The sequence below is a fragment of the Alligator mississippiensis genome, chromosome 1, assembly GCF_030867095.1.
Source record: "Alligator mississippiensis isolate rAllMis1 chromosome 1, rAllMis1, whole genome shotgun sequence".
NCBI classification, from domain to species: Eukaryota; Metazoa; Chordata; order Crocodylia; family Alligatoridae; genus Alligator; species Alligator mississippiensis.
The window spans coordinates 414,166,014-414,184,540 of record NC_081824.1 but is presented as its reverse complement, the minus strand read 5'-3'; the positions used below and the strand labels follow the sequence as shown (position 1 = coordinate 414,184,540).

General features: G+C 39.5%; 1 protein-coding gene across 7 annotated transcripts in view; it reads right to left on the bottom strand.

Moving 5' to 3' along the window:
- FNDC3A (fibronectin type III domain containing 3A) overlaps positions 1-18,527 on the bottom strand; it is a 230,249-nt gene that overhangs the window by 18,597 nt on the left and 193,125 nt on the right. For all 7 annotated transcript variants that reach the window (XM_059729433.1, XM_014608361.3, XM_059729476.1 and 4 more), the window contains 10 exons: positions 18,068-18,242; positions 16,737-16,823; positions 13,694-13,832; positions 11,435-11,503; positions 7,967-8,085; positions 6,672-6,777; positions 6,362-6,537; positions 4,579-4,692; positions 1,829-1,978; positions 1,460-1,743 (listed from right to left, as the gene is read on the bottom strand). In XM_059729433.1, coding sequence (XP_059585416.1) covers positions 1,460-1,743; positions 1,829-1,978; positions 4,579-4,692; positions 6,362-6,537; positions 6,672-6,777; positions 7,967-8,085; positions 11,435-11,503; positions 13,694-13,832; positions 16,737-16,823; positions 18,068-18,242 — 1,419 coding nt within the window. The remainder of the gene's footprint in view (positions 1-1,459; positions 1,744-1,828; positions 1,979-4,578; positions 4,693-6,361; positions 6,538-6,671; positions 6,778-7,966; positions 8,086-11,434; positions 11,504-13,693; positions 13,833-16,736; positions 16,824-18,067; positions 18,243-18,527) is intronic.

The window sequence follows — 18,527 nt, the reverse complement described above, 5'->3', positions numbered from 1 at the left end:
TTTAAATCCCTGCAGCAAGTTTACAGTTTACAGGCTTGTGGATCAGTGTAATAGACCAGATTTTTTTTTAAATTAAAGAAAAAATTGGATTGAGGCTGAAAGAGAACAAGTTAGTTATGCAGTTATAGGCTTTTCAGACTTCAAAGGCAGCTTTGTTAGATTAATAGTCTATGACTAAGTCACCTTGTTTTCCATAAAAATGTCACCAACTAGTGTCCATATGGTTTGTTTTATATTAAAGGCTGGGCAATTGCAAAAACGTAACCCAAGCTCTGAACAATGAAAGGCCATGATTTCAAAATGGTGGAATCCTTTGAGTGTGTAGGATTTTGTACACCCTTTATATTACTGTAAAACCATTTATTTTTCAGTATGTTCATTTATTAGCTCATTATGACATTAAGACTATATTTTGAGTTTATTTTTACAAGGATCTGGCAGAGTGTATAAAATTTATTACCTAAAAGAAACTTTGTGGGACAAAATACAAAAATACCTCTGGGTGTAAGCATCTTATTTTCTAGTACTTTTTGTAGCTTGCTCAAGCAAGGTAGGCAGTAGTTCTTTCAACTGCTGATATCACAATTTAATAATTACAAACAAAACAGAAGTGGTTTATTTCTACAGACAGCATTTTTTAAAAAGGATTAAAATTTGATCTAGCTGTCTATAATACAGACATCATATGGATGAAATCTTAGCTACACTGGAATATTAATGATAGCTTTGCATAAAATTTCAGCAGGACAAGATTTCAAAGTACTCATATTTGTAACATGAACACAGGCTGCCTGAAATGACATAGTACAGTCCTTTGCTTATATTTTATACAGAAGTTATAAAGTTATGGAACATAACCAAAAAAGTGGATCTTTACTGTAATCCAAAGTTTTGTAAAGTCAACCCAAAATCTTAAATTATGGCTTCTCTACCTAACTGGATTACTACCAAAAATAATGACTGCAGAAATGGCATCATGCTATATAACAACCTATGACCAGGTCAGACATGGAGACTAATGACAGAGGACCAAACCCCACAGTCTATAGTCCTCTCCTGGACAGATTTTTATATTGACAGATATGAGGGGTCTGTCTCTCTTCAATACTTTAGCAGAATTTTGGCCATAACAATAAAGTCTTAATGAATTTTAATTTTCAATCAGAACTTAGTTAACAAATATGAAGCTGATGTATGTCCCAAAACAAAACCTGTTTCTCTTCTCTAGAATTGCATTGACTCTGTCATACTAACAGAATGAAAAGTTTATTCATATAAGAAAATTAAAGAAATAGCCACTTGGCCAATATTTATGAAAGGCATGCAATATGGTCTTTTTTCTGACCATAGCTACATACTAGTCCTTTGACAGTGTTTGTAAGCAGTGTAATGACAAATGGAATGGGTTATTTTCCTTCTATATACAACAGTAAGGAAGCCACAGCTCTGCACTGCGTACCTGTAAGTTGTATCTGGCTGCAAATTATCTATAAAATAGCTCAAAACCTTCCCAACAGTTATTGGTTGCTTATCTCCAAAGTCTATGCTGTAGCCAAGGATTTCAGAACCATGGTCACAGGGCTTTTCCCAGCTGAGAGCAAGGCATGTGGAAGGTGAATAATGCAGATTCTCCACTTCATCTTCATTTAGTCCCCGAAGACAAGTCACAATTGCAGGTACAGAGGCTGGAGTCATACATGCAACTACTTCACTGAAAGCGCCTGCGCCTGCAACATTCATAGCCTGCCAGTGCAAAGTAAAATAAACTTTCATGAACACAATGAAATCTGGCAACAGCAGGGTACTAACAATAATTCTACTACTTTACCTGAACCCGGCAGTAGTATATAGTAGCAGGAAAAAGTCCTTTCATTTCATAACTCAGTCCAGGCCCACAGTAACAGATCTGCATGCATCCTTCAACACCACCCCACTCCAACCGATATTCTGTGACATCAGCTCCATTACTAGATGGGACCTTTAACATTAATAAAAATAGTTAGGAGTTAAATGCACTGCCTAGAAACCAGACCAAGCTCTCACCAACTCTCCAGATGCTTTGTATAGAAATGTGGTACAATGAAAATAGCATTTTAAACCATAAAAGTAAGCCAGGCAGCTGTAGAAACTTAATTTCATAGGAAAGTCACCCTCTGGTTTCACTGATCTCCAGTTTCTTGCCATGTGAACAAATCATGCTGCATTACATTACTGGTCTTGAAGACATATGCTATGGGCATTTCTCCCTGGCTTCATGTCACTCTTGAAACTGCTCCTGAAAAATAAGCCCCGTGCATTTGCTTCTGTTTCACATGCTCCAAACTTGGAACTTAAACACAGAGGATGCGCCTGGGATGCCCCCTGTCGCTACTCAGAAGATTAATCTCTGGTGTGCTTGAGAGGAAAAGTTAGGACTCTTCTCAGATCATCCTTACTGTCTCCAGTCAGGTTTAGTGTGTCTAGACTGGGAGCAAGGTGAAAGGACTTATTTTTCAGGACTGGTCTCTAGAACAGTGTAGAGTCAGTGTAGACATGCCCTAAGTGATGTAAGGCATGTAAGTGTAGTCCTATTCTGCCCCACTAGAGTCTCTGAAAAACTGCAAGTGCCATCATCTTAGTAATAAAACTAAGCTATGGAAAACAAGGAGACTCCTCACATCTTTTGCATTAATGATCTTTCACAGTGTAAAACAGGTGAAATAGGATTACACTCTGATGTCTAATAAGTAGAACAGGATCTTGCTGTAATTTCTATAACGATTAGCAAATGTTTAAGTGCACTGCAACGTAAGTTCTCAGAAATGACAGGATTAGAATCTTCATTAATAACTTGGAAGGAAGAATTGAGTGTATACAGTTAGCAAGTTTGTAGATAAGAAACTTGCTGAGGAAGCAGATAGTTTGGAGGACAGGATTAGGATTCAAAATTATGTTGATAAATTGGAGAAATTATTTGAAATTAATCAGAAGAAATTCAATAAGGAACAGTGCAACATAATTAGTTTAAGATGGAACAATCAAATACATAAATGCAAATTGCGGAACAACTGGCTTGGCTGTGGTACTGTAAAAAAAAGGAGTGGGAGTTATTGTGCAAGCTGAAATAGGGGAACAGTGTGATACTGTTGCAAAAAATACCTATACAATAATGCAAGTGACTTGAAGTGATTTTTCCACTCTAGTCATTATTGGTGAGATGTCCCCTGGAGTAGTATCCAGTGTTTTGGGCCTCACACTTCCAGAGAGATATGGGCAAATTATAAAGAGTCTAAAAAAATGAATATAGGTCTAAGAATTGTGACTTCCAAGGAATTGTAAGAACTGGAATTATTTAGTCTGGAGTAGAGAAGGGATGCAGGTGGAGAATTGGACTGGAATCTTTGAATACATGAAGGGTGGTTATAAAGAAGTTGATAATAAACTATTCTCTGTGATTCTGACTGAGGTCCCTTCCAGCCTAATTTTCCCCAGGATTCTATGGAAATCGAATTCTGCATTTTACTTGCTCTTAGTATTTTAAGATACTACATCAGACAGAGAGTGTGTTATAATGAATCATAGCTCCAGAGCAGGTTTTATAAAAATATGACTCATTGATTGAGAAATAGGCTATATACAAAATACATGTAAATGAATATAAACAGCATTTAACAGGATAGCATTTGATGTCCCTGAGCCATGACGGGCAGAAATCTTTCTTTCAAATAATTTACAATGAACTGTTAAACACTGGAGTATGCAGGATATGATGGAAACAGGTCACTATGAGCAAGTCTGAGCTCCTGCAATCTTCAAGCATACTTGGTTTCTACACTATCAATATTTTGCTTAAGTTTTATAACCAGCTGACTCTGTTATCATGGGCTCATCTTTAAAAACAAAGGAACAAGAGGACCTTGTGTGCACACATCTAAGTATCTATGTGCACCTAGTTATAACTATGGCAGGCAAGGTTCTTTGGGTAGATGTGATATCTTTTATTAGACCAACTGAGTAGTTGGAAAAAAGTTCTTTGCAAGCTTTCAGGTGCAATCACCTTTCTTCAGGCATAGGAAGTCTCTGCTGTTCTGAGACTCCAAGGATATCACATCTACCCAAAAAACCTTGCCTGCCTATGTTCTTAGACCACCACAGCTACAACCAAAAACCCTAACTACTGCATAAGTTAGGGTTGACTAAGATCCAGCCTCTGTGGCTCCTCACAGGTCCAGAAATTTGGTGGTAGGAGAAGCAACAGCAATGGTTCATCCTGCTGCCATACTTCTGGACCTGTGGACAGCCCCACGTGCTGGACTGGGCCTGTGGACCAGCCCCATGCCAATCATCTGGCTCACAGGGCCAGATGAGTGGGGCACCACTTGCAGAAGAAAATGGTGAATGATGCTTTGAGGACATATGTGAAACTGTATGTTTGCTTTTTAATGGAAAGTTATTAAGTAGATCAGGCAGATTGATGTTTTTCTAGTAAGTACTTAAGTACAGTGTAAGTTTTTTTTAAAGGCTGACATACAAAGGTAAAAGGCAACCATACCAAGACATTACATATCTACTATGCAGTGTATAACAAAATAGTCCTACCTCCCAAGACATATGTGCACATGTTGCAGATCTGCATGTAACTTGAGGGGGTTTGCATGGATCTGGTGGCCCAGGGGCTGTAGTAATTTCACATTTTTCTGAAAAAGGTCCGAACTATTTAAAAAAAATGACATTGTTACTATAAGATTTGAATTTAAAGTCTTGTCTATAGTAGCCGTACACAGAATTTGAAGATCCAGCAGCTAATGCTGGGTGATTGTAGTTTATAAGAGAACTTGTCATGGCTTCAGGAATTATTTCAGCATCTGAGTGTTCTTCAGAATTACCAAAATACTCCTCTTCGATTGTAGATGCAGTCGGACTAAACCTGATCTTTCACGTGCTATAATTTGTAAGAGGACAGTCTTCTTTAAGTCATGTTAACCAAGTTATAGGACATCTAATGTGTATCAGAGAATGCTGTACAACTGTGTTAATTTAATCTATAAGAAACAGAAGACTCCGAATAAGCTACAACTGAACTCCACAACAATTCAACCTCACTAACTCTGCCAATTAGTACCTCTCATGACACTGACACTGATCTTTGCAACGTGGACTCCTCTATACCTTTAATGAACTGAGGATGTCCATCCATTTTATCTTAAAACTAGAGTTTGGGATATTTAATAAAAACTAAGCTTCTTGTAGAGAATTGGTTAATTTTAAAGCAGTTAATTTAATCCTCAAATATAAGCATCAAGAGAATGTACCTTTATACCTAGAAAAGTATGTATTCATAGATATGAAACAAAAATACAGAAAATGCTAGAAAGCACTATTTTTCTGTGCTCCAAAAGCTCTATAGGTGTGTAACATTCATAAGACAAAACAAGCAGTTTGCAAACTGAAGCATATAAAATCATTTACCTACTTTTTCACAGGGGTTTTATGAAAACTTATTGAAGTCTGTGCAGTGCTTTAGAAAAAGTGTTAAAAAGGGCTAAACATCATTATCAACATCAGCATATAGATTTAAGCTGCTCTTTTCACTTTCTTTCATCTAAATGAGACAGGCTTACAACAAATTGGTGTTAAACTGTTGATTGCAATGTAACAATAAGCCAACTAAAACAATTAAAACTATAATTAAGAGTGCAGACAGAAGTGACAATTTTCACTAGATCTGGCCCCTGAAAGTGCTCTACAGCCATGGCCAAAAAGAAATGTATGGCTGCAAAGAGCTTTAAAAGAACCTGATCCTGCAAAAATCTGAACCTTCATTGAAGACGTTTCAAAACAGAGCAGCTTCAGTATCTTGTGTCTGCACAACCTCTCAGCCTTGAAGCTGTTTTCAGCGTGGGAGTGGGGAAGGGGAATGGAGGGAATTCAGTCTAGGATTTTTTCAGCCAGTGCTGGAGGGTCAGGCAGGTTGGGGGACTCCAATCCACCCACCCTGCCCTCCAGCTGGCAAACCCCTAGAATAAGCTCCCTCTGCTCCTTTTCTCCCCTTCCATTCTGAAAACAGTGCCTGACTGGGAGGGAGGAGGGGCTGTTCCTAAGAAAAAGTGGCTGTGGGCTCGCTGTCAGCAGCTGGATTCCCCTCCCTCCTAGAACCAACAGTGAACTTCTGTTTGGTCCAAGGGATCGGTGTAACTCAGAACATTTCCTGCAAAGCATTCTCAGTTACAGTGGGGAGCTGCACTTCTGTCTGCACCCTAAATTGTTTAATTAAGATCATATTAAGAAAACACGCTATAAAATTTAAACCAGCTCCTTTGAAAAAGAAACAGGTATAATAATGACTGCATGCTATTCAACTGATTTCACACTACCTCCTTACCCCAGCTTTGTTAGCTGCTCGCAATTTAAAGCTGTAGGTCTTCCCAGGAAGAAGGCTGCTAATGGTGCATTCGACATCAGAGCCCTGGTAAACCTCTCTATGTTCATCTGTTTCTACTGGAGACATTTCCAGACCGTAACAGGTAACAGGTGATCCGCCATCTATCTGAGGTGGTCCTGAAAAAAAACAACCCCAAAACAACCCCCACAAAAAACCCACAAACAAAAATTTTAAAAAATTATATAAGGTTAAAAAAAAAAAATCAATCTGCATATTTTAATCTCATAAACAATAGTCATAAAATAATTACCCCATCGCAGCTGAATTTCCCTTGCTTTTGGTCTGCCCTGTAATCTGGGAGGCTGGCATGTACCAGGAGCAACTGCTGGTGTCTGTACAAATAAAGAATCAGAAGCCTGCAGGAAAGAAAGAAACTCTCAACAAAAAACTTAAGGTAAAAATGTAGCTATATATATTAACTCACAAAGAAAACAAGAGCACTTTGCATCAGACTGAGACGATCAACCATTTTTTATATACCAGCTGAAGTATGTAACTATTGTCTAAATGGCTGGGTAACATACTCTATTTATATTCACAGAAGACTTCATAAAAAAGTGAATGATAACTACACTGAGACATTAATCACATTTCTCAGTGGACACTGAGAAATTAATCTTGGTCTGTTCTGGTCTGTACTGAGTGTTTATGAAGATATAACTCTGGGTATGGTTTTAGTTCTTGTTTTTTACTGGTACAACCTTTGTGTAGATGGCACACATTTGCTTTCCATCAATATTATTTGAACCCCCTTCCAGACAGGAATAAGTCATACCTGCATAAGCATTTATACAACCCTGCACATGGGTCATACAACTTTTGTGTATGGACAAAACTTCACTGAGTGAAGGTAGGTAAAAATGGCAACCAAAAAGGAAAAATGCCATTTAAAAAAAAAGGAAAAGTTGAATTTGTCATTTCTGTATTACTTTGTAGAATGTAACATGCAACAAAAATCCCTCCCCCCAGTTTGGGGCTGAGCGCAAGGAGGCTGAGCATAACCACAAGGCAGCAGATAGTGCTACTTTATGAAGGCTCCTTGTATATGCTGAAGTGAAAACAGCCTAGAGACCTGGCTGTTCTGCAGATCCTTCAAGATGTACTGCTGCATTAAAAGCAGACATATTCCTCTGTGGCTTGAAGAAACATTCATGCCCTGTCCTACTCTCATATATACTCAATGCACTGCCCAAACATTTAGACTCAGTGTTAGATGGATGATCTGGCTTTAGGAGAAACCAGTATTTATGTTACTGTGTTGAAGTAAGCAGGCATAACAAAGAAAGATTTGTTATTATTGATCTATCATTGCAGAAAAGGTATGAGGATGATATTTTAATATTTTTTTTCTCTTTAAAAAATTGAAGAAACTAAAACTTCGTGCAGAATTTTCTTGAAGCCCCAATTATAGCTATTATGTTACATATTGTTGCATGACTACTCTGAAACAATATTTCATATTAACAGCTTAACAATAAGACTTCCTTAAAGTATAAAGGTTTTATCCAAGTTTACATTTACATAAAAAGCATTAGATAATATTACCGCACTCTGTCCTCCTTCCCCAATACAGTATACATGTAAGCGGTACGAGCAGCCTGGGTTTAGTCGATCACACAAATGTTCCCTTGTAGCTCCACTATATATTATGTCCCATTTGTTTCCTGAAAGGTTAAAAATTGGTGCAATGAACCAAGGTGTAGTTCTCAATCGTTCAGTATCAGACACGATAGGTATCCTAGCTTCACTAAACAATTGTGCATGCATTTATCAGAAAAATTCAAAGCTAGCTTTGAGTTTCCTGGAAGTGATCTAATTATCTCATGAAGATAGTTTCCTATACAAATTTGTGTAGATTTGTTGAAGTGAAATTTCTCTGTTACTTGGCATTACCATTAACTAAAAGGTACAATTAGCTTTTAATAAAGCAGTTTAAAATGTGCTCACTGGCTCAGTAATAACATTATAACTAAATAAATTGAAAAAAAAAAGAGCCCATGAAAAGATACCTTAATTATATCATATATATTCATTTTATACAGCATGGCTACACTTTATAGAATTAAAGTTTGATAAAGTTAGCCTGATGCCTCAACACTAAAATAAAGCCAGAAGCACCTGAGACAACAAACTCTAGCTTTCAATCGACATAGAAGTCTAGAACTTAGTGGGCTGGGCATGAGCCTCAAATACCCTGTCACTTGGTTTATCTAGCCAGACTCCATAAAAGATTCTAATTCTGCAGAACTAAAGCTTTAATTAAAACATCCCAGTAACTTCTGGTTCTAATGTATGCAAAGAAAGCACTCATTCAAGTTGAATATAGCATGATCTAGATCAGGAATGGGCAAAACATGGCCCATGGGCTGGATCTAGCCTGCCAACTGACTGGATCCAGCTTGTGGTGGGGGAGGGGGCAGGGGAATCCACCAGTTGATTGGATATGGCTCATGGCTGCCCACGCAGCGCTCCACATGGGGCTGAGCCCCACCAGAGGCAGCCTGTACTGTGCTCCAGCCCGTGGCTGCTAGCTTGGCCCTGGCCAGCGCAGACAGCTTATCAGTGGGGCTGCTCCTCAGGTCCCCTCATCTCCAGCGGTGGCTCCTCCTCCTGTTCCTGTTATGCTGCTCTGGGCCAGGAGGAAGCTTCAGCCAGGCAGCTGTGGCTTGAGGTCCTGGCTGCCTTCCACCCATTCTACCGGCCCGGTGTGGGTGGCTGAGCGGGTAGAAGGCAGCTGGGAGCTTCAGCTGCATGGCTCCTGCTGCAGTGTGCAGAGCTCCAGCTCCCAGCTCCAGGTAGCTCCAGCTACCTTCCATCCACTTGGCTGCCTGCGCTGAGCAGGTGGAGTGGGTAGAAAGCAGTCAGGACCTGGAGCTAAAGCCCCATGCACTGGGGCAGGACCTGCTTGGCTGAAGATTCCTCCTGGCCTGGAGCAGAGCAGCAGGAGCAGGAGGAGCTGCTGTAATCCTGCCAGTAAGCAGTGTGCGCTGGCTTTGGCTGGGCCAGCGGGTGTGGGCTGCCCTGGGCAGGGCTCAGCCCCATGTGGAGTGCTGCAGGGGCAGCCACAGACCACACTCGGACAAACTATACTGTACATGCCCCCTCCTCCCTCATCTCAGACCCAGCTGGCTCCTGGGTCCTAGCATCCAGACAGTCCCCGCACGCACACTCCCCTCACAGGGCAGGGGCTGCTCTGAGACCCTGCCTCATGATCCTGGCCTCCCCTGCCCATTTCGCTTCTGAATGTTGCCCCCCACACTGCATGTGAAAATGGTGCATAGAGTTGGGTGCTGCTGCAACTGCGGGGCTGGAGCTTAGAGCTTGCCAGAGCCCAGCCAGGTCTGGGGGCACTATGGGGCTGGCCATGGTCTGGGGGTGCTATGGGAATGCCTCCTCAAGGACTGGGCAGGGGAGGGGGTATGGGGTCCAGCTGTGGCCATCCGCCCAGACAGGCTCAGTGCTGGTAGGGAAAGGTGCCTTGGGCCGCTGTTCCTGGAGGCTGGGGGAAATAGAAAAGCTACAGTTCCAGTCTCTGGGTGCCCCACTAAGCAGCTGAGGGTGAGAGAGCCCAAAGAAGGGGGGGGGGCGGGGAGGGGAAACGACAACTGCATCCTGAGATACCAGATGATTTCAATTTGAGCAGCACATCTGTGGGGTGTGTCACAACACAAGGGTGTGATTTTGTTTTGTGAGTGCTTTGGCACTGCTAAATTGTTCTTGCTAAATTGTAGCTTCTTTGCACGGTGGAGTTTTCTGCTGCAGAGGAGAACCCCGGTGCAAAAGAATTCCCGCCACCAGTAGCTTTCTTTGCAGTGTGCATTTCTTTGTTGCAGCACAGAAATACACGTTGCAAGGAGTTCCTGCCATTCGTATTCAAATTTGTGCCCCACCATTGGCTAGTTCTAAATTATTCCTACGTGGCAGCTAGTGATTGGCTTGCTAGCCGTATAAAAAGCTTGAGTGGTTTCCGCCCAAGTTGGAGGACTCCATGAACACCAGGAGGAGGAGACTTCACGCTGTGTGAAGATCTCTAAGCGCTGTGGATCCTTACGGACCCAACGTATTTCAAGCAGGCAACAGGGGTTTGATCAGCCTCTAGCCTCTCCCCGTCACCGAGCGCAATCCTCGACATATCCCTCTTCCCTGCGCGCAAAAAGGATCCATGGAGCCTATCAAACTTTGTGTGAGTCTATTCAGAGCTCTTTGTTTCGCGTACTTTCTTCGGTTGGCGTGACGGGCTCGCGGTTTAAAGCCTCCAACCAGATGGGCTAGAAGAGTGTTCACGGGAAGGAACTCTAGTCCGCCTCTCTTCTTTTCTATCTGCAACTGTAACTCAAACAAGTTTTCCTGCCTGCACCACGACCATCTTCGGTGTAAGTAAACAATCTTTAAATCAACCACTACGTGTCCGTGACTAATTCTAGCTCGCCCCCGGTCCTCTCCGACCCCGCGTGCCCGGGCTGCTGGCCACAGTCCGCGTGTGCAAAGCCCGGCCCGCACAGAGTGGTCACATGTTACTGGAAAAGGAACTGAATTGTGCAGATCAGCGATAACCCTGCCCTGGAGTGGCATAACTCTGAGCTGCATAATGAGTGCTTTAAGACACTTAAAGGTGTTAACATGCAGATGATCTAGGGGCTAAGAACTCCAAGAGCTGCCCAAAATTAATGTGTAACAAGGCTCTTAATTTCTGAAGTAAGATCCTGCCTGAGTTTAAACTAACACAGATAACCACCTCTGTACCAGTGGGATACAATATAAAACTCACTATGGCAACTTCTTTCCATGGTCAGAAAAAGAACAAATTTTGGTATGAAAAGGTCATCATTTATATTATAGCAGTTGTCAATGGTGCAAATCAAGACTGAGCATCTGTTATGCCTACTATACTTACACACATAAAAATGATCCTGGTCTCAATGAACTTAATACTTAAAGCATTTAAAATATCAGAGATACAACTGGATGCCAAAATTCTATGAACAATTAAAAGGCTCCTACATTACTTCTTACCATTTAAGCCTTCAGACATTTCCACAACATATTTAGTTATTGCTGCCCCTCCACTGTCTTTTGGTGGATCTACCAAAAATAAACAAAAAAGTTCAGGAAAAAGTCCACGCTACTTTGGACAGTATTCTACTTAAATGGTATAAACTGAAAACTTTGTGGAAATATTTTGAGGGAGATTTGCAAAGACACAAAGGGTATTTAATACTTGACCCCCACTGGCTTGAATTGGAAACTGGGGGCACCTATACGTGTGATGGAGATCTGCTCCGACATGTGCTAAGTAGCATGTGTTGGAGCAGACTCGATTAATCAAGTGTTGGAGCAGACTCGATTAATTGAGTCTACTGTGAGTCTGCTGAAGTGTGCAAATTAGCATGCTCCAGCAGCCTCTGCATCACATGTATTCAGCATCCCCACATTTCAGAAAGGCAGCAGGGGCACTTTAACTAAAGCTTGTTGAACGAGACCATGTGTCTCCTTAACCAACTTCAACACAGAGCCTAATGCAGGGTTCTGGCAACAGTGAGGATCCTCAAAAATTTAGCTGTATGGCATGATTAGTCTCCCTCTGAAAGAACAGCATAATACTTTAATGGAAAATGATAATTTCATAGAAGAAACCATGATACAATAACTTGCACTACAGACTGAAGGAGCTTTTATTTAATCTCTTAAAAAATATAATGCTAGCACTAGAAATTGAAGTTGAGTGTAAAGGTATAGTATGTGGAAAAATGGCGCTTTCTCAAATTATTACTAAATCCTTAATTATGGGAGTGAGAAATTAAGATTTTGTGAAAAACAACTACCCATCTTCAAATGATACAAAGGAGATCTGATACTCGACATATAGAAGGTCATGCTGTCACACTGTAATTGTATGAAAGGTGAAACAAAATTTTTCCAAAGGGAAAAAAGTAATGATCCCAATAATAAACACTTGCATTAAAAGACCCTGGTATCTTTTGTATCATCAAATTAACAAGGATTTAAAAAAGGTTAATTTTATAAAAATTTAAAAATACGTCTTGATTCCATAATTTGCTACAATAAATTAAATACTTTTATGACCTTTTACAATTCTAAAGCAGTGATTAGCAGGCCAAGTTCTTGGGCCCTTATCCAGCAAAGCATTTAAATATATTCTTATGTCTACCTTTAGTTCACTTGGCATGTGTTTAACTTAAAAATTAAGCCAGTGCTTGAGTGTTTTTTGACTGGGACTGGCTTAAGCAGTTACTTTCTCTTGCTGAATACTGTACCACCCATCTTCTGTCCTGTTTTGCTGCCTGATCATACTACTACATTTACTGAGTGTTTTGCAAATGTAAACTGACAATACAATAAAGGCAGATAATTTTAATACCCTGAAAGGGTCTTTAGTATTAAATGCAATATAACGCACTTTGCCTTGAAGGGTTCCACAGATTTTTATGCTCAAATACAGGAATACATTGAACTGCTACCTGCATACAGCTATCAGTAAGACAGAAAACAGTGAACATAACCACCATACAATATTAAGGGAAGGGGAGACTTTAGCCAGGATACCAGAGCAAAGCCCTATACTTTCCAAGTCTATATAGCACTTTTTGCAACAGTCACAAATGAGCAGTCTCTCTTTTCATAAGACTTTGATTTTATGGCTTCATTTAGAAGACCTCCACTAAATTACACAGACCTCAGTTATATGGGACTACACTAGAATAGTGTGATAGTTTCATTCAAGGCCTAAAAGGATCCTTTTTTCACTTGGTTTCACTATGAACTAAACTCAGCCTTGAGTCATCCACAGAATTGTGGATCTGGGCTTTGAATTTAACAAATTAGTCAAGTTTACAGTTTTATACTAAAATAATGCAAAACTCATGATTTCCAGTATTTTCAGCAGGAAATCACATACATCTTTGCCAGTTCTGGTAAAGTTTCCTTTCCAGTCCATTCTAATGCAGAAAATTCAAACTTACAATTCATAGATAGTGCTGGGATAAAAGTCAAGCCCAACAGCTTCCTAAGACCCTCTGTGAATTAAAAAGGCTAGATTTCTTTAAACTATTTTACACTATTTTTGAACCATTACAGCATCATCCTAGACATGCTGAAATCTCAAGGTCAATAATCTGTTCTCAGTTACCAATGTAAATCCAGAATAACTCTCCTCACTGCTGTACTTCTAAGGATAGAACTTGGCCATCTATATACCAAAGTACAGACAGTCAAAAGAAAGTATCAGAATAAAACTGGACAAATAAACTTTACCCCAATTTATTTTAAAACTTTGTGCATGGATTTTTCCTTTAACTGATGGTTTTGAAGGTATTCCAGGCTTGTCTGGGCAAGTGGTAAAGTCTACTACTTCACTGGGATTGCTCTTGCCTTCAGAATTATAGGCAATGACCTGTAAATACATTTTATATAGAAAGTATTATAAATACAGTACAGATACTTCTTGTTATTCTATATACTGCTAATGCTTTGGGTATCTAAATCATTTACACATTTAAGTCGTAAATCAGTACAGAAAAGAGAGATATCTCATAGTTTTGCATTTCATACTAGTCCCACCTTTGTGAAAGGTTCTATTACTCAACCTTTTCTCTTAAGTGAAAAAAATGGCAGAGAATTACCATCAGGGAAATGTTATGCTCTTTAAAGAAACGAAAATATAAAATAATAAGCTTTTACCAAAGCTTAAAAAGCTTCTCAACTCTCCAAAACATTCAGATCTATGTGCTTAAAATTAGGCTCCTAAATCTATATTTAGGCATGTGAAACTAATTTAAACCTAAAAGGTACTTGAATCACAACTCCCAATGACTTTTAGCTGAGTTTTTGGGTGATCTATACTTTTCAGACTCTTGCTCTCTCTTCATTGCCTAAGTTCTAGTCCTTAGATTTGAAAATTTGCTAGAAGTATTTCTGTCACTCTTAGGCAGACAAGGTTCTTCACACTGAATCATAAAGCCATTCTCCTCATCCATTTCACAGACGCATCTAACTATTTCATTCAGGTTCTTTGGGTAAATGTGATATCTTTTATTAGACCAACTAAATAGTTGGAAAAATTGCTCTTTGCAGTCTTTTGGGCACAAACACACTTTTTCAGGCATAGGAAGAACCTGCAGGTGTTATGTGTTACCAAAAGAACACAAAGAACACTGTGGAAGGAAGGACTGGCTCCCCACTGGTCAGGGCCTGCGTGGCCCAGTGGCAGCTTCCACGGGCAGGCTCTGCTGGGGAAAAAAAAAAGTGGTGAGGGGCCCAATCCTGTTTTTTTTTTTTGGTGGAGCCTGCCCGCCTCTCCTGCGGGGGGTGGGGTGGGGCAGAGCTGCTGGGGGCCCTGGTCCTTCCCTCCATGGTGGCAGCACACCCTGGGGCCACCCAGGCAGGTGGCCAGTGGGCAGGTGCTGCCCCAGCTCAGAGGCAGCACCCAGCCCAATCCAACTCTTCCCTGAGCTTGAACTGGGGCAGCATCCAGCCTGCTAGCAGCCCGCCTGGGCAGCCCCAGGGGGTGTCACTGCCATGGAGGGAAAGACCAGGGCCCCCTGCAGCTCAGGAGCTGTTCTGCCCACCAGCAGCTCATCCCCAAGCCATGGGAGATGTGGGTAGGTTCCGCACACACGTACACACAAAAAAAAAAGGATCGGACCCTTTGCAGCTTCTTCCTGCCTCTCGGGGGGGGGGGAGGGGGGGAGGGAGGGCGGCAGCTGTCAAAAGGCTGCAATGTTACAAATAGCTACATTGCAAATGAAACTACACACTGCTGTGGTTTAGTTAGCAATGTAAAAATCTTATTAAAAAAACCCCTGCACGTGTACAGTGAGATGCAAGTAAACCGCCAAAATGGGCAATTTTTGTCACATGTACAGTTGCCCTCAGTCAGTCAACATGTTCTTCACCTGCAGCAAAAAGCAGTTAAGATCTCATGGTTATGTCAAACTTGTATCTGAAAAAATAAAAGTTAGAACTATACAAAACCACGTTAAACTACTAACTTAACTTTTACAGCTTATTAATTCAAAAGTAAACCCTGAATACCCTCGAGCGTCAACTGACACTAGAAAAATGTATGTATGCATTATATAACCTCATAAATAAAAGTTATGTTACAAGTGTCTGTGTAATACATGTAAAGCAATGTGTCCACTGATAAACATTTCTATATTATGCAAAAGTCTACGTATTTTACTGATGAAGCTTGAAGTACTAAAGTTTGAAATCTAATGGATTTTCTGCTGTAGTAACATCTGAATTGTAAAATACTGAAATAGTGTAATATTGTAGGAAGTGCAAAATGAAACAAATACATAGGTTGAGTTCTTGTCATTTTACATTTTACATTAAACTACAGAAATAATAAGTTGGAAATTGATAAAGCGGCTGGGCTAGTAACTTGCATTAACAAAAGCATGGCAGGTCTGAAGCAAATCTGTCCCCTTTTTACTTTTACCAGTTGTACCTATAATATCCCTTTGTCCCTTGTGAAGCCCTAACTAAGCTAGAAACAAAATGGTTTAGAAACTACCAAGACCACAGAATACATGGAAAAATAAGATTGTATTTAATGTGGCTTTTATTGTCTTTAAAACCTCACTAGAATCCAACTGATAGCAATAAGGTCAATATAAATGGAGAAGATGAATGTGAGCCAACATGCATCTGAAAGACATTAAATCTCCAGATATAATTTACAGAATTAACAAGTACTTGGTTGTCTTTGTGCTTTTAAAAATGAAGCTAAGGAGATGCAATTAGTACCTATGTATTATAATAAGGTGTCCAATGATTATAAAGCTTCTTTCAAAAGCCTTAAGGAATACTACCACTACTAATATAATTTTTCCTTCTGTAATAAAAACTAAAGACCTGATTAACACAGCATTTGCAATTTTTCCCTTTTTGTGTAGGAGGTGAACAAGAACCATTCATATTGAAAAATATCTCAGTAACACAACGCAGGGTATGAACATTTTGAGTGTGTACTGTATTTGTTAATTATAAACTTAGGAGTACTTATGGTTACTATACATTTATCTCAAATGTTCACAAGAGCAAGAGTTTAGTACCAAATCCTCACAACTTTATCTCCAAGAACTAATATAAGTGTTTACAGCTTAAATTCATATGCAACCAGAGGCCTTAACTTGTTTCTGGTATGAGGTTACATTTGATATTTATGAAAGACAATGCTCTAGAATAAAGCGTGTTGTTATTTCGTTTTCATCACAGAAACCTGCTACAAAAATAACAGTTTAAAAAGAACTCTGCAGAAAATATAGCCAAAATATGTGAAAATACTTACCCTAAATTTATACTTTGTACTGCGCCTCAAATTCTTCACTGTGCAGGTGAGATCATCACCATCGTATTTTGGCTTGAAACCATATCCCTAAAGATGAATAAGATGTTCCTACTTGAAATGTACATTTATAAAGCAGGTTATACTGCAAAATACATATAGTATAAACACACAGAATCTGAAACATTCATTAGGTTTTGATTTGAAGTTATGAAAAGAAGTTTTTATTCTGTAAACATAAACCACTTTTTACAGTGACCCTCTACTGCTGGGAGGCTCTATAAAAGGAACCAAAAACTACGATCAAAACAATATAATAAAATCATAATAAATGCATCATCCTGTGGCTGTAATATAGAAAAATAGAGTCTGTAATGCAATAAAAGAATAAGGAAAAATACATTTGGAGCCAACAGAGATCACACTAAACCAAGTCTGGGGTGGTTTAGCAGGATTCATTTAAAAATGAAAGCAGACAGCCTGAAATGACTGTCAAGGGGAGAAAGTTCCAGACTGCAGTGATTTGGGCCCGGATCCTGCAAGGATGAATGCTTAACTTAATATGCACAAGTACAGTTTACATATAAACTTTACATAGTTAAAAATATGCAAGTCTCTGCAGGATTAGAGCTTAATATGACTGCTAAGGAAACCTGTGTTCCAGAGCAAACTGGGAAAACAACATGGTTTGTATTAAAGGAGTGCCATAATTTACTTTAAGATAAAACACATGGCAAATATTACACTGTTTAAATATTAATGGGCTGTCCATAGAAATTACAGTGAATATATACCTTTAATATACAATAAAATATGTCTATTAAGTTTATAACTCTTTAAAAGCCCACATTTTTTAATACAGCAAAACTTGTGACTTAGAAAAGTAGTTTTCCTGCAGGGCCAGGGACAAATTTTTAATATTCATATGATAAAAAAATGTACAAATGTTAACTATTAGAATGCAATTTCATTGTAAGAGAAATATGTTATTGGAGACATCTGGACCCAACGTTTATGTAACAATTACCAAGAAATATGTAGACTGCACAATTGCCAAGAAATATGTAGACTGCACAGTAACTTTCACAGTGAATGCTTTCAACTATTTTCCCAATTTTTATAAAACTTAACTTTTCCCTGTACGTGTACAGCAGATATAACACAAATACCACAAATCTCACAAATACCACAAATCTCAGCTGAACAACACATCTCCTTCTCCCCAACAGAACAACCTTGTAAGGGCTATCATTATGATAGTGAAATACTATTAATTCATTCAAACATCCTTTTATGTTCTCTTCTCTTAATGAGAATATTAATTACATACTTACTGAGGTCTCATCCTCCATCTCCAAAATATATGATATTCCTTCATCTGATGGTGTTCCTGAGGGTTTAGTCCACTGTAAGCACAACCAAGTAACTCCAGCTTTAATGAGCATAGGACTTGCTGGCATGGATGGGGCAGTGCCCGAGGTATGATACAGGACTTCTTCACTAAAACCACTGTTTTAAAACAAAAAAATATATAAACCACTATCCTAGAGTAGTAATAAGAGCAGAAGAGAATTCCTTTCAAACCCTGTTATTTCAATTTGTCAAACAGGTTCTCAACTGGAAATTATGTGCTGGCACCAAGCTGATTGATCTATATGTATAAACAGTATCTCAGTGTGTGTGTAACTTACACCAATACAAATTCTGAATACAGCTTTCATGTCCTAGGAAAGTTTGGTGTCTAATAAAAGTACATGTTTTTTACCAAAACAGGCCATGGAAATGTTTTGCTGG